The sequence below is a fragment of the Python bivittatus genome, unplaced genomic scaffold (assembly GCF_059951505.1).
Source record: "Python bivittatus isolate LINGU-HERP-01145 unplaced genomic scaffold, Pbiv_v1 ctg000530_np1212, whole genome shotgun sequence".
Taxonomy (NCBI): Eukaryota; Metazoa; Chordata; class Lepidosauria; order Squamata; family Pythonidae; genus Python; species Python bivittatus.
The window spans coordinates 8,908,458-8,924,991 of NW_028277085.1; the positions used below are offsets into that span (position 1 = coordinate 8,908,458).

At 41.5% G+C, this 16,534-nt stretch overlaps 1 protein-coding gene across 1 annotated transcript in view; it reads right to left on the bottom strand.

Annotated features, from left to right (window-relative positions):
• Positions 1 to 719: 719 nt before the first annotated feature.
• LOC103052898 (NAD(P) transhydrogenase, mitochondrial-like) overlaps positions 720 to 16,534 on the bottom strand; it is a 52,134-nt gene continuing 36,319 nt past the window's right edge. The window contains exons 15-22 of the mRNA XM_007424284.4: positions 13,996 to 14,229; positions 12,100 to 12,260; positions 11,081 to 11,260; positions 9,681 to 9,840; positions 5,830 to 5,911; positions 4,505 to 4,623; positions 2,857 to 2,972; positions 720 to 1,391 (exon numbers count right to left, since the gene is read on the bottom strand). Coding sequence (XP_007424346.2) covers positions 1,242 to 1,391; positions 2,857 to 2,972; positions 4,505 to 4,623; positions 5,830 to 5,911; positions 9,681 to 9,840; positions 11,081 to 11,260; positions 12,100 to 12,260; positions 13,996 to 14,229 — 1,202 coding nt within the window. The 3' untranslated portion in view covers positions 720 to 1,241. The remainder of the gene's footprint in view (positions 1,392 to 2,856; positions 2,973 to 4,504; positions 4,624 to 5,829; positions 5,912 to 9,680; positions 9,841 to 11,080; positions 11,261 to 12,099; positions 12,261 to 13,995; positions 14,230 to 16,534) is intronic.

The following is a 16,534-nucleotide window of genomic DNA, read 5'->3' on the forward strand; positions in this document are numbered from 1 at the left end:
GAACAGCATCTTTGAAGGCGCAGATAGGAATAATCACATAGGGAATGCCAAGTGCTTGTACTTTTCCTAATGTCAAAAGCTGTTTTAAAAATTGGAAGGGAAAAGGGCAGAGGGGAAAAGTGGAAGAGAAGAGAGATTTGGTGCCCAGCCCAGGATATTGATGTCATTAAATTTGTAAGTTTCATTCACCCACTGAGTGTTCAGATTTCTCTAAATTCAGGCTGTGCCCTGCTCACTCCGGCAGTCCATGTTCTGCTGAAAAGCAGATTTGAATACGGAGCGCCAAACTGCAGACCAAGCTGTGTCCCTCCTGTGGGAGTCTTTTCCTTTATTACCTTCTTTTTTCCACTGCTCTGTAAATTCTTCAAACCCCTAAGGTGACGTTATCAAGTGGAGGAAATATAGCACAGATCCATGGTTGACATAGGAACAAAGGGACTTTTATTAAATAACTTTTAAAAACTGGTTTTGAAACACGTTCACTTATTACCACAAATTGCCTTCATCCCATCAGTACAAGCCTAACCCCGTCTTAAAATTATTCCTAACCTGTCTTCCTAATGGGAAATATTCCAGGCTTAGACTCTGAGGCTCCCTCAGACCTCTCCTTCCACCTGCACTTCCCAAATCTCTCTTCTCCAGGTTCCTCCTCTGCTGGAAGTTGCCCACATTGCTGTCCTTTGACCATTCTGCCACTTAGTCCTCGCAAGCGATCACTGTTACAACCAAGAACAGACTGCAGTCAAAGCCTAGATCCATAGCCACCATTTCCACCACAAGATCCCTCCATTTGGTGATAGAATGTCCCCTCCAGAGGACATCTGACCCAGAAATTACCACTTGTCTCATTTATTTTAAAAGTTGAAAATGTAATAGCAATGTTAGAGAAACAAGTTGGGTGTGTGGGTAGGTAGGTAGGTAGGTAGAGATAGATGAGAGAGAGAGAGAGATGATAGATAGAAATGACAGAGATAATTTTCATCCATATAAAGACACAGAAGCCGCTCATTTCTCACATAATCCAAAATATTAAATTCTATTTATCCTTCTGACATTGTATATACATAAGAGATGTCCATTTTCAAAGGATTACAAACAATGGGCACCAGTGAGTTGGAGTTACTCTCTTAAGTTCCACTGATTTCAAGGTCTTCAATAAACACAGCCAAATTAAAGGTACGTAATAATACTTTGTCACTGGATGATGTCCTAGACTTTTATGCTCATCCTGCCTGGAAGCACTAATGGCTGTAAGATTCCCGAATTTTGCCTTGTAAAGCATCACAGGTTTTCTTTGCATCTCCAAGCAACATTGAAGTGTTTGGCTTGTAAAAAATGGGGTTGTCAACTGCAGCATACCCAACTCCCAGAGTGCGCTTCATGACAATGACCTAGTGCAGAAACCAAATGAGATAATAAGAGTGAGTTCAACTATTTCTTGCCCTTACTCAAAAATGCTAGGAGTTAAAAACATAGTCTGCCTTCTTAACAGTTTGTTTGAACAGTAGTATCCATGAGCTGTCTTAAGCATACTGCGTATAACTTCAAACGCTGTTTTCTACCAACACCACCACAAGCATATGCAGAAAATACTCTTGATAGAAGTCTGTAGATTGTTAACTGGGGTAAGTATGAAACAGAAATTCACAAATAGTATCATAAAATCATAAGGTTGGAAGAGACCATTAGGCTGAGTCTAAACTCCTGCTCAGTGCAGAAATTAAATTAATGTCACTTAAATCATTCCAGACAGATGGGTTTGGTAATTGGTTCCACTGCTGAAATTCTCTTACCGTTAGGAATTTTTTCCTAATATTCAACCTGAACCTGCCTTCCTGCAGTGTAACTGCATTATTCTATGCCCTACCCACTGAAATGATCAAGAGCAGCCTTCATCTTCTTCCAACTCTCTTTCTGATATTTGAACAATGCTCTCCTATCCCCCATCAGTCTTCTTTTTTCAAGACTAAGCCTATTCCATCCCCTCAATCCTTCCTCATTGCTTACATTCTAAAAATACAGTATTTCAGTTTTTTAAAAAATCTGTTCAAACATGTCTGATTCTCGGAGATTGCCTGAACAAGTCCCTGCAGTTTTCCTGGCAAGGTTTTTCAGAAGTGGTTTGCCATTGCCTGCTTCCTAGGGCTGAGAGAGAGGGATTGGCCCAAGGCCACCCAGCTGGCTTTGTGCCTCAGCAGGACTAGAACTCACGGTCTCCCAGTTTGTAGCTTGATGCCTTCACTACTACACCAAACTGGCTTTCATTTCATTTTAGATTCTACTACCTAGCAAAAGGCCACTACCAGAGTCATAAGGGCATAAGCAGAGCCCAGGTGGGTCAGCCTACACTGCTGTCAAATGCAGAATCTTGCTTATTATACTGGCAAATCCTCTGGAGAGCTCTCCAGATGTCTCCAGCAACAGATAGAAGAACATCCTGCTTTTATATTATTGTCTTATCAAACATTCTCACCATACTACCCTTACCAAGCTTGTCAACTGGGTGTTTTTCTGAGGTCTTGGAGTTCAACTCTCATCGTCTCCTAGCCAAAATGACTGTTGACTATACTGCCAAGATAGTGTCACAGTGAACTTGCATACGTTCGGTTGTGCTATCCCTTACCCACTGAAATGCTAGAATAATCCCCTCTCCCAGAGAACTTGTACCTTGTGGCCATTGGAGGATTTGATGACATCAAAACAAGTACCATAGTAATAGCTTGCACTGCGGTGAAGACAACATTTTCATATTTGGGAGAAAAGATCCCTGCCTATTTGTATTGCATGTTAGGTATTCTTTGCTCTAAGGAAGGAACAGTCACAACCTAGTGTTCTCAGTTTCTTGTTGTAACTTACTTGCTTAGATTTCCAAACCTCCAATACAGGCATGCCTGCAATAATTGAGTTGGGATCTTCCTGGGCTGCAGAGTTCACAGTATCGTTAGCACCAATGACCAACGTCAGATCTGTGTCTGAAAGTAAGAAGAAAAACTCCTTGCCAAAGGAAGACAAAAGCTTCAAAATCCAAGGGTGTGATAAGTACAAATAAAAAAATCTAAACTGGGGAAGCTCTAACATTATTTCCAAGATTGTAAAGGAAAGATGGAAAACACTCTAAATATGGTGAACCAGCTGGGTGGTTTTCAGTTTCTTTTGTCTGCTCCTTATGGTACTATACTTCAGCAGAAAACATGGCTTGGAATACTTTTTCTCTACTCATGAGAAGATCTATGCAAAATAATCTTTGTGCTGAACCAGCCACTGGGTATCAGAACGTACCGTTAGAGTGCGCTACATAGACCACTAGCAAAGTAAGGTTCAGAACAAACCCAATAATGCCATTCCTAACTTCCTAATCCTCATTTATGACCTAACTTATCTTTCCCCAAAGTGACTAAGTTATCCCACTTCATTTTATCTTCACAACAGCTCAGGCTAAGCTCAGTAAAAGCAACTGGGCTTAAGATTGAGTGGTGATTCTGACCGTGGATCTCCTCAGTCCTATATTAGCTAAGGTGAATATTAACCCAGCAGCTAGAAAATCCTCTTTATGTGTAAAGCATTGATCCCCGCTCTCTCTCTCTCTCTCTCTCTCTCATTCTGTTTCCCATGCACATATGCTTGGTATGGAGCAGATGCCTGCTTGAAACCTGTAGATTTCATGTGATTTCATATGAATTTGTTCCATCTTAATTCTGCTGCTCTGCAGTTTGGAGAGATTCCATGCTGGCATATCAGCTTGACAGGCCTAAGCTGCTGAATTCATAGCTGTAATGTTAATTTGAAAATTTATTTCTGATCCAGGACCATTATCCTTCCCTCACTGAGTCATAAAACTTGACCTCCCAAAGAGATGTCAAAGACAATTGCCTCATCTTCTGATAGACTGCCTGAGAAAACAGACCACCTCTGAAGTCAGATGAGAAAAGAGGCTTTGGAACAAAAGTGCTTCTAGCATCCAATGTTTAGAAAGTGGCCCACTGTCATTCTCAGAGGACTGAAAAAAACAGATGCTTCCATCCAGGAGATTGTTTCAGGTGTGCAGCTGATTCAGGCTGGAAGGAGTTCCTACTGTATGTGCCAATTCCTAGTGTGGGGTTATTAGCATGATCAAATAGGCAGAAACTGAGTTTATTTGCCAGCCATTTGCATGAGGGGCTAAGAGCAAATAGGGGCACAGATTGCCTAGGAGATGATGCCAGGAGAAGGAGAAGTCACCAGCGGGGGCAAGAGGAGTGTGTAATTTCTCATATAGCAATATCAGTTCCACAATTACTGGAGCTGCAGATACAATTAAAGACATTTTGCTACCTGAAGAAAACACCATATCTTCTCTTTCATTTCTGGGTATAAAAGCCAACATTTGTTGATGATCGCATCATCGTTCCTTGGCCTAACTTCAAAAGCAGACAAAAATTAATGTCCTTGGATGATTGAAATGCAAACACTAAGCCATGGTTTTGTTGGATTTTTCATTCTCCTCATTCCACTCCTTATCCCTTACCTGGAAAATCTTCATTTATTTCATCCATTTCCAAGACAACATCATATGGCACACCAGCTTCTGCCAGGAGGACATTTAGCTGGCCTGGCATTCGGCCTGCAACTGGATGGATGCCAAACCTGAAACCAAAACAGAAAATAGTCTGCTTTGCATACAAGAAATGCCGAACTAATAAAGAAGAACTGATAAAAGTTGGCTGTGTAGTGCAAATGAATGGCGGCTGGGCTGAACGCTCATTTGCCTCCAGACGAAGCCAACCGCTGCAAGTGTGTCATAAGGGCACAAGGGAAAGATTAATATGAAAGAGAAGACAAACGGTTGGAGTGGTTTGTTTCTTACAGCCTTGCAAGGCAGGTTGGAGAAAGCAAGTTACAAGCCCGTTCTTTAATACCAGACTTCATGACTCTGTAGAGATGTTTCAGCAACTGGTGTGTAACAAGCAACAGGTCTAGGGACTGGGGCGGGGGGGAGGGAGAGCAATGGTCTGAATCAGACAAGCGGCTCAAGAAGGGGAGAGATGTTACATCTTCTCTCTTCTAAGCAGGGGAAAGAGGGCTGGTTTGGTGTAGTGGTGAAGGCCCCAGGCTAGAAACCAGGAGACAAAGCCAGCTGAGTGACCTTGGGCCGGTCACTCTCTCTCAGCCCTAGGAAGAAGGCAATGGCAAACCATTTCTGAAATCTTGCCAAGAAAGCTGCTGAGACTTATCCAGGCAATCACCAGGAGTCAACACTGACTCAAAAGGGCCAAAAAAAAAAAAAAAAAAAAAGACAGAAGAAAAGTTCCGAGAGTATGGTTTGGCTTTCTAGGGTGTGGTATTGTTAAAAACAGTGAAAATGTGGGATATACATTTAATAAATAATTCAAGTATCATATGTGTTGGCTCTCTCATAAGCATCTTGGCTATAGCCCCTGCCATCTATGATGGGCAATAAAAACAATATATCGCTTTTTCTTGAAAGAGTCCCTTGATTCAGCAAGTTGTTGGGGACTTTTTGGAAAACATTCTCACTGTAGAATACTGGCACTAAGAGGCCAGTGACAACAACTGTAATCCCACACAACTCAAAGAGAGAATTAACTTTTATTTATTTACTCTATCTGCATACCACTGAAGAAAGGCTCAAAATGCTTTGCAACCAAACGATTAAACGATACAGTTGAAATATACTGTACCGGATGGATGGATGGATAGATAGATAAATCAATAAATCAATAAGAAATCAATAAATAAGAAATCAATAAATAAGAAATCAATAGTTAAATCAAAATATAAATGAGTACAAACCAATATAATTTGATTTTATCAACACTGGGGTTTACTTGCCTGACTTTCTTTCCTTGTTCGTTCAGCATTTTCACCATGTCAGCAATGGGATACTGAGCTTTAGCTGCACACAGACCCCAACCTGCAGTGAGGAAAAAAAACCTTGTCAGGACTTGTAGAGAGACAGGGAGAAGGAATCCAGAGGCTGTTCGGGAAACACCACGTGCAGAAGAAACGTGCATTAAGGCCAGAGAGGTGGAAAAGTGTTACGAAGAGTCTCAGACTAGTCCCATCACCACTGATTCTCTGGGATCTAAAAGGAAGGGAAGGGAGACATGGACACACTTGCAAGACTGATGTGATGTAATGGTCTGTGGGAATGACCTTTGGAGACAGGAGGAAGAGCTGCAGACTAGGCAATGGTCAGATAAGAGGCAGCTGAGCCTGTAGAAGGAATGGGGGTGTGCCAAACATCTCAGAAGGGATCCTCCTGGGTTTTTTGTACTTTGTACTTGCAAGATGTACTTTGAGACTTGCAAGATTCTGTTAATGTAACCTTACAATAAAGTTAGAGCTAGTACTTCTGTGTGCGCTTCTTGTCTGGACTACCTTGCAAGGCTGACATGTGAGTCCTGAAAAGTAGACCAGATCAGGAAACAGGGTATAGAGAGCCAGGGAGATTACCTTGGAGGAGAACTCCCTGTTTCCTGATCTGGTTTACCTTGAAGGGCTGACATCAGTCTTGCACATCTGTCCGTGTCTTCCCTTCCTGCCTGTCAGCATTACCAGGTAGACCAGATAGGAAACACACCCAGATGAGCTAATTCTACTTTATTATAAGGCTACATTAACAGAATCTTGCAAGTCTGAAAGTACAATTCTCTCCCCAGAGGGGGGTTTCTCATAACACTGTCTCACCCCTCTGGACTTAACACATGTTTCTTCTGCACCTGGGTTCTCCCTAATGGCCCCTGAGTTCCTTCTCTAAAGCCATCTCCCTGGCTTTCTGCAAAACTCAACATACCCAGGTCAAGCCCAGCTACAACTCCCTTTAGCTGGATTTCCTTACTATCCACTCCTTCCATCTTTTGTTGCCTTACTTATAGGGTACTTTAGGTTTGGAGGCTTCTGAGCAATTTGATGCTTATGATACTCTGCCAAAAATAGGATTCTCTCTCTCTCTCTCTCTCTCTCTCTCTCTCTCTCTCACACACACACACACACACACACACACCTGTTAAGAAACTGATGGGTGGTGCTCTACCTAGTCTAGCCTTTTAATGTTTGGGAACAGGGGAGCTGTAGTTCTTGCACCTGTGGAGGACCCCATATTGGGGAAAGCTGATCTAGAGAAGTCCCTGTTGTTACTTCTTGCATGCAACATGACAGTAACAATCAGTAGCAGAGCAACCCCTCCGACAGATGATGGGCCTTTAGCAGGCTTCTAGCAGTATATATTGCTGGCATCAGTTCTGAACTTAAATGAAGACATTTGCCCTCATTTATATGGCTGCAATATACACCAGTAATCCACAATGACCCTCCAATAAACAGTGGATTTAGTAGACAGTACAACTGCCACTACAGAAAAATATCTTCTGCTGTAAGGAAATGGGAACAGACATTTAGGGACAGGTAAGGGGCAAAAAACATGAAGAACCCAAACAAATTCTCAAGAATCCCCAGCGTTATTTGGAAAGGACTAGGAAGAAACTGGGAGGTCCTTCTTGAACATGCTGCAGTGTTTCACTCAGAATTCAATCTTGAGTTTGCAGTTTCTTCCCAAGCCCCCTTCACTCAAGTGTTTCCACTGTCAAAGAGAAAGGAATTTAGCCTGAGTGACCAAGTCAAAATATTTGAGAACTACAGCCATGAATATATATTTTTTCTAAGCATGCCTGAAAACATTAGACTGCAGTATTTCTCTCTAACTTCCTCAAAACCTTAAGTTCAGAGGAGATAATAGACTTCAACATGTTAATCTTTGCTCGGTGTTGCTCCTCCTTTTGCCAAATTAAAAAATGATCCCTCTGTCTGCCTTGCAGTCACTCAACTGCAAGGCTGGTCCATGGTTCACCCAAAACATGTTGATTGCCATCACAGTTCCACCACAGTGAATGGTTTTGATCTGTCTGAGTCTAAGAAAAAACAGGGTTGGCTGAGAAGGCAATGATTCTGGACCGCACTCATGAAGGAAGGCCCACCCAAAACATGATTCAGTCTTTGTAATTAAGACAATAAAATCACTCAGTTGAAATATAACCTCAAGAGTTATGTCAGTACTTTGGATTTCCCCATATTCTCCTGTGTGCTGGGCCATTTTCTTCAATGTGCAAAAACTAATGAAGAGAAAACACTATATTGCTATAGGCAGAGCTCTGAGCAGATTGAAATTAATATTCTGTCCCTCTGCTTCCCAGTGTCTTAAAATGGCCTATAGTCCAGCTTGGGGAGTCCAACCAAAGCTCTTTGGCTAAGAAGAGAACTAGAATTCAAGTACTAGTGGTAATGTACTGACCTGGAATAAAAGAGAAGTTGAAATCTCTACCCCACCACAACACTCAGTCAATCACTTTCTCTCACCCCATCCTCACAGGATTATTGAGAGCAACTGTGTGTACATTACCTTGAGCTCCTTAGAAGGAAAGTAGGATATAAATGCATGTAAATGAATATTATCTAATAAGACATATAGCTCAATTCCAGTGGATGTCCCTGTGTGAAGGCATCCAATAGGTGCTTTAGTGAAGTACCATTTTCCCTGTTATTGTGTTTGTGAAATTATTACTTCTTTTTTTAAAACAAAAATGAATTTCATCCAGTATGATATGTTTGTCTGATTTCCCATCAAAAGACAAAAAGGAAGAGGAATATTTTTGGGGCAAGTCATTTATATCTTACTGGTTAATACAAATGAGAAATTAACACTTCTTGATCTTACTACAAGATTTAAAAATAGCATCGCATTTGGCAGCCATTTTGTTTTGACTGAACTATTCAAACCCTATAGTAATGAGGAAAAAGAACTCTTGAAGAGTAATAAATTTGTCGGGTTTGGACACCAGTGGAAGTGATATGTAAGGACATTTTAAGCCAGGTATATCATAGCTGCCACTGATCTGTTCCAGCTGTTTTATATATATTGGATTTATACATTGCCTTTCAGTCAGAAATGGTGAATCTCAGTGTAAGAACTTCTCAAGCCACATTTGACTCCTGATAATGTTGTGTTATGGAATGCAATAGAGCACCAGGTTTTCAGGAAGGAGAGAGCACATTCTAGGAGGGGGGGGGGGGGAGACAAGAGGCAGCACAGTCCAGAGCAGGAGCGCGGGAAGAGGAAGAGATTTAAGACAGCCCTTCTCTAGAATCTCCCAGGGTATATCCACTAGGTTAGAGTAGTACAGATTTAGTCTGGCAAGATTCTATCTATATGGTATAAGCAATAAAAGAACTGAACTTGGCTGGACTGTTTCCCTGTTATTCTTGGGCTGGGCCTGACACATTGTGGATATGTCTATGTAGTTTTCTTGGCATAATAGGGAAGTGATTTGCCATTGCCTTCTTCCAGAATGGTTTTTAGACTTCCCAGTCTAGCCTACAAGATGGTAATTCCTGGTAGTTTCCCATCCAAATATAACCAGACATGATCTTTCTTCATTTTTTCAAGATCAGCCAAGATCAGCTAGGTGATACCACCTGCACTGTTCAAGTTGTCCTCAAAGTTATAAGATAACAAGAGTCCCAGATGTAAGATGATGCCCATCCTTTCTCGCTTTTCCTTGGTCTGCCTTCTCTATAATTGAAGAAGTATAGTTGCTGGGGCTCACATAACATACAAGACCAAACAAAACATAGATGGTTCATGTAGAACTCAGTCCTTGGTTAATTATTAATGATCAAACTCTTACCTGGTGTAATGATGATAGAGTTTGCTTCTTTGATCATTTCAATGGCTTGGTCAATCCCAACTTCTGTATGTGTTCCAACTACATCCATAGGCTTCCCTCCAGCTGTAGATGTTGTACCATATCCACCCAAAATGACATTTGGCAAAGAGCGGTTCATAGCCTGGACAAACATAAATCATACAATAATCCAAAGCTTCCAGTCTGTGAAAGATTCCGGTGAATGTAAAGCAGGAGAACTACTTTAATCATGCTTTACTCTCTACAGATGTAATGTAAATTCATGACACATTTGGAAACCCAGAATTTAATACCCTAGTTCATTCTGAAATATGGTTCCAATATTTAGTATATCATTATAATGCTTGGACAGAATAAGGAAAATGAACTATTTTTGAAGCAAATGCTTGCCTAGAGTTAATTCCTAAAGTTTTTAAATGAGCAGCAAGAACTGCTGACTTTCTAGAGGACCCTTCCCCAGCCTGGTACCCACTAATGCAGTGTTTCTCAACCATGACAACTTGAAGATGTGTGGACTTCAGGTTCCAGAATTCCCCAGCCAGCCATGCTGGCTGGGGAATTCTGGGAGTTGAAGTCCACACATCTTCAAGTTGCTAAGGTTGAGAAACACTGCTCTGATGCATGGAACTGCAACGCCAATCATTCTCTGTAAGGGGTCCCAAGAATTTCAAGAATTGCAATCTACTTGGAAGACACCTGCTTGAGGAAGACTGCTACATTGCTTGGAAGCTGTTCAACATATAGCAGAATAAACAAAAAAACTCCAAAACCAACATAAACCTCCATAACCATCTTACCAAAATCTCATCAAAAATCTTCAGTGCCATCTCCTCACAAGAAAACTAATCTTGCAATCTAGCCCTTCTCATCCTATGCCCCTCCAGATGTTCTGGACTTCCACAGAGCATTCTCACCCAAGTTGTATGATGGCCAAGCTACAATCTGATTATGGTTCCAGCTTTTTCTGGCCTTGTCTTCTTGCTCCAAGTGTTAGATATTTTAAAGTCATTCATGATTTTGGATGATTTTTTTCCTTCCAGAGTTTGTACTTAATTATTTTGTTTCAACTGTTTTTAACTTATTGTGAACTCTTCTTTTAATGTGTTGGATTGTTTTAATAATAAAGCAGGTAATAAGTTTTCCCCAAAAAACAAACAGTTATAATCCAGAACATTGGACATGCTGTTTGGGTCAGCACTTGACTTTTCTAAAACTTCTGGAAATATCCAGGCAAGATTGGGGTATGGCTGTCATAATAGATTCTCCTGAAATCTTTTACGATGAACACAGTGGGAGATCCAGAAAACATGATCCACTGAAGAAACAAGTCTTGTTTTCATGAAAAAATGCAAGGGGGGCCACCACAGAGTACCTAACCTTACCACACACATAATGTAAGACAGGATAGCTCCAGAAGAACCAATCAAAGCTCCAACGATTGTCATCAGGTTGTTGTTGAGAAGGAACCCTTCTGCACACAAAGCCCATCCAGAGTAGCTATTCAGCACAGTGATCACCACAGGCATGTCTGCTCCACCAATAGCTGCCGTTAGTGTCACTCCCTGTAATTTTTGATACACCAAAGAACAAAAGTTGGGCCAAATGTATATACATACATGCACTAGCACATTAATTAAGCTTCACATTAAAGCAAAAAAGGAGAAAAAAATAATTTCGTACTCTGACCAGCCACGTTCAGGCACAGAACTATGAGCAGTGATTATCCTTCCTGTGAACTTGGGGGATGTTTCCAACACTGCTTCCCTAATGATGGTAGGTGAAACTAAGATCTGGAGCTGACAAAAGAGACCATTCTGTTGGTGGCTGATTTCCAACAGTAGGCATAAGAGAATCAAACAAGTTCTATATCAGGCTTCAGCAGGCAACCTTTATTTGGAGTGTCCTACATATATTCTGGGCATAGTCTTTCACAAAACCCACTTGCCAGAAGGCAAACATGTATGGTCACTTCCCAAGTTGTCTATAGCCCTCCAACCTGCTCTTAACCATCCTCCAATTTACCTTTGCTTTTAAGCAGGTGGACTGGACTGCAGCCATCTACGTTTATTTTCTAAGAATGCATGTGGTGTTTATGCGAGAACCAAACATATTCTTGGAAATAAAGAAGATGCAGCATCCCCACTTCCCCTTTTTAATTAAAATAGTCTATAAGAAACAAGGAAAAAAAATCAGGAAGGACCACAGAGCCTGATGGGCTCCAAGGAAAGTATCAATGTCCACACTGGTACTCTGGATATCAGCTTGCCTGCCATTATTCAGGAAGGTTCAAGCTCTTGCCTGACTCTGTCCTTAGACTTGCTCTGACTCTGCCTTCAGCTCAGCTCCAGCTCTTCATCTGCCCAACTTGAAAGGAAGGGGATTGAAGCTTTTTGATTCCTACCATTATTGAGGAGAGTCCAGAAACTCCGAGAAGGCAAGCCATGCCTGCGGTATAGCTGGAGTCCGACATAAAATAAATCATGCCTCCTACTGAAGCTGCCAGCAGTCCAGCATTCAAATAATGGCGGCCAGGCAGGAGAAGAGGAGCAGAGTTTAATAGCCCTAGAAAGAAAGGAAATGCCATATATAAAGCCAATGGTTCAACATTAACTCTTGGGGTAGGGTGGGGTGGAGATGCAGAGAAGGTCATTTCTTTCCATCACTGTCGGGCATTCTGACTTGCCCAACTGACTGAAATTAAGAAATGACCTACATTATTTGGTTGTGCAGGAAGAGACCCATTGTAGTGTAATGGGTAAGTGCTGGACTAGGCCTGGGGAGATCCAGGTTCAAGTCCTTCTTCAGCTGTGGGCATCGCTGGGGTGACTTTCAGCTACCACTCTCTCTCACCCCAAGTGGTTTCATAAGATGATTGTCGTTGGGGAGGAGGGAGTGGTATGGATGCATACGGTAGGCCAATAGAGGAAAGAACAGAGACTTTGACAGGGCTAATGGGTGATTGACATTCCAACTGCATGAGAAGAGAAGGTGGTGCACTTGCTAGACTTTAGGACTAGAAAGACCATTCAGATCTACACTCAGCCACGAAAACTCCCTGGACAACTTTGGTCCACTCATTCTCAGCCCCATTTGGGAAAATAAATTGGAGTGGGGTATGAATGCTGTCTTGAGTTCCTGGAGGCGAGGATGGATGGGGATTCACTTTCTTTCCAGACCTCCTCCTCAGCACAATTTCTCTTTTCATAGCCCACTGAAGGGTTGAGTGGTTTTATACACTCACACAAATCTAACAGCAGGCCGCCACACTTGGTTGTCAACTGCTCACCAATTGCTGCCTTACCAAGACAGGCAAAGATAGCCAGTGGCCTGTAAACCAGGGCATTGTGTAACAGAACCAGAAGATGAGGTTCCGAAAGTCATCATCTATATGACAAAAGGGGCTTGATATAAGCTTATCCGTGCTTTCTTCCAACTTGGACATCTACAATTGTTGTTATTCACATGTTTTGCCTTGTGTTGGGTTCATTTTGGTGGAGAGGCAATTTATCATTGTCAAAACTAAATAAAACCCAGGACTGAACACCAGCAGCTAAATATGAATTAGAAAATAAACTCCCAACTCTTACTACGGTTGCTACGGGAAGCCTTGCCATCATATCCAAGGCAGAGTGAAACATCTAAACCTTCTTGCTTCATAGACAGAAGCCTTCATTCCAGCTAGTTTTTAACCATGATTTCTTGAACATGGCTATAATAACCTGATTCATGTAGAACACTAAACCATAAATTACAGTAGCTAGGTTCACACATCATAGTACACCCAAACCACAAAAACCACTTTCCACTTTCTCACAAAGTGTGAACCCAACCATTCTTCAGCCAACAATCTTAATGGTTTGCAGGGAGGAGACTTTCAAACAAGATTGTCCAATCTAATTTTAACACTTGATCCACTACACCTAGTATTTCTCAACCTCAGCAACTTTAAAAAGTATGGACTTCAACTCTGGCTGGCTGGGGAATTCTGGGAGTTGAAGTTCACACAAAGTTGCTGAGTTTGAGAAACGCTGCACTACACCATAAAAGGTTCTCTGGTCTGCATGAGCCATATAATTTATTTGGTAATATTGTAATATAGCATCTACTTTATTTAATTAATCAAATCTTGGGACTAAGCCAAACTTGTTTCAAAGAGTTTTTTCAAAAAAGTCTGGAACCAAACTTTCATGGAAATTCAGTATGAAAAGAATTCTAACTTTTAAAAAGCTTTTGGCGATATTAGCCAGAGTTCTGCAGACATTGTAAGTTCATGTGTCCAAACCATGAAAATGCATACCTTGCAGTTTTCCATAGGCTACTAAAGAGCCACTGAAAGTTACACCTCCAATATAAGTGCCCAAGTAGGCCACAGTTTTGAGAACGCCAGCAGATGGATGAAAATCAAGGTGTGGATATTCAATCATATACTCAGCAATGCATGTCAAAACGGCTGCCAAACCAACCAGACTATGAAATGCAGCAACAAGCTGTGGAAGGTCAGAGATTTCAATCCGTTTTGCAATTGTGAGACCTGCAAAATTAAGCAATTGATTTCATCCAAGTTGAAAAGAAATGAAATTATTTTGTACTTCATCCTCTTGAGCCCGTATCAAAAAACAGTTAAGTATGAAAAGGCTATTTACCTTAAGTTCTCTCCCATTTGAGGTTAAGAGAAAAAGACATATGAATGGTATATTATAATCTCATTTGAAGACTTCTTCAAAATGTGTGTGTGTGTGTGTGTGTGTATAAATGCAATGTTATGAACAAAAAGTGAAGTGCTTCAAGCCATAACATCTTCAGGAGAAGGTATGTATTTATAATTTGTAGTCATGGAAAGTATAATTTTGGAACGTCCTAGAGCTAAAGACTGTATGAAATTGAATCATACCCCCAGACATCAAAGATCATCTTATCAGGAAAAAAACCCAGGGTTTTTCATCTTCTGGGGTTCCTAGGGTACCTGAAAACTTCAGAAGAGTCCACCAAGAAGCATCCTTTGGTGTGAATTTGTGAACCTCCAGATTTTGCTGAACTATAATTCTCAGAAGACCCAACCTAGATGATCACTGGGGAGGAATGTTCGGAATTGTGGCTCAGCAACATTGTAGGGAGACCACAGGTTTTCCACTCTTGTTTTAGGACAGAGTTTGCCTATCATATCCTTGCAACATTCATCTGCAACACCATTCTTCAGCAGTTGAATGTTGATTGTATTCCAGGATAACCTTCTCACTTGATGCAGAATAATGAAAACTCAATGGGGACCTCTACATTAGGCCATGGAAAAAAATATTGTACTTTTTTCTACAAGGTCTCACTCATTATGAGATTGTACTTTCTAAATTAATTCTAAAGTGTCCAAAAATGAGCATGAATATCATTTTTCTACTGGTTAACTACTGCAATAAAGATTGATTTGATTTGGATATCGTTCTTTTTATTGTGAAAACTGGCTTCCCACACTTTCATTGAATCCCAAGAAAAAACATCTAGAGAGAATTTTTCTTGTGGGGCTTTCTCAGATTGTTAAGTGGGGACAGCCAGGGGAGTGTCAGAGTGATGGAAAGATCAGTCACAGAGTCCTACCCCACCAGGATCACACTCTGCTTTTGGCCACTACATGAAACCAACTGCCAACTGATGCCAATATTTTGTATGCCTATAACCCACCCCAAAATGACAGGTCCTTACCGTGCCAAATGAAATGATTTCTCCCTCTTGTATGTCTGATATGGATTCAACTTACACGCAGATGTCGCCTGCTACAGCTCCAAGCTCACGTTTCAGGCAACAAGCAACGCAAGAAAAACACTCAAATGCTGTGCTTGCCAATATGCCACCATAAGTACAGAAGATATGTTAAGCTTCTCTGGATTTGTTAACAGCTCTGCGATGCAGATATAGCAACTATTGTGCTATGCTGGAGTTATGTATGTAGCTGCCTCCTTGCATACTTGAGTATACCTTGAGTATACTTGCTTACTTGAGTATACCTTACCTGAGGCACTGAAGATGTTACCTAGCTGGGTAACGAAACGTCTGCGAGAAAACCACCAAGCTCAGAGAACCTCAATATATGCAACCCTGAGCTACATATATTGGTTACTTGAGAGAGCTTAAGAGACACCCGACTGCTATGTTGGGCTGGAGACTAGTGCATGCAACCATTCCCTGTGCTTAACTTTATACATATACCGTATGTAAGGAGAGGTATATATAGCTGCTGTGGAGTGGAACATGAGCATGTTCTTACTGAATTTTGAAGTAAGTACACATGCAGGAAGAAGAGAACACAACCGTGGCCCTGGGGAATATTGTATGCTAGTGATCCCATTCCTTACCTTAGAATAGCCATGCAAGGGCAGGAGCGCTCAACCAGAACTTTGTGCTAAACCTAGAGTGGAACCAATTGGAGAAAGCTGTGGAACCGGCATGAAAAAAAGACAGGAAAAAGAAACGGTATGGAAAGGGTTGGGTCTGTTCCTTCAACTGTTGCTATGCGTGACCATTTCCCTTTGGGGGGTAGGAAGTCACAGGTTATCCTGCTTTGCAACATTTAACGTTGGGTACAACATGAGAGACGGAAGGAAGGCAACAGTTGGGAGGCCAACGGTCCCTCGTGCAAACCATCTTGAAGCTGGGATAGCATTTACTGGGTAGCCATTGCCAAGGCGCTATGCTGACAGCAAGAATACCTTCCACAACCACCACCACCAGCTCAAAACCCCACCAAGGGAAACCTGAAGTAAATTCTCTAGCACCCTAGAGCTGAAGTAGAAAAACAGGAGTCGCTTATTTATGTGCAAAGGATGAAAACTGAAAAGAAGTTCCTG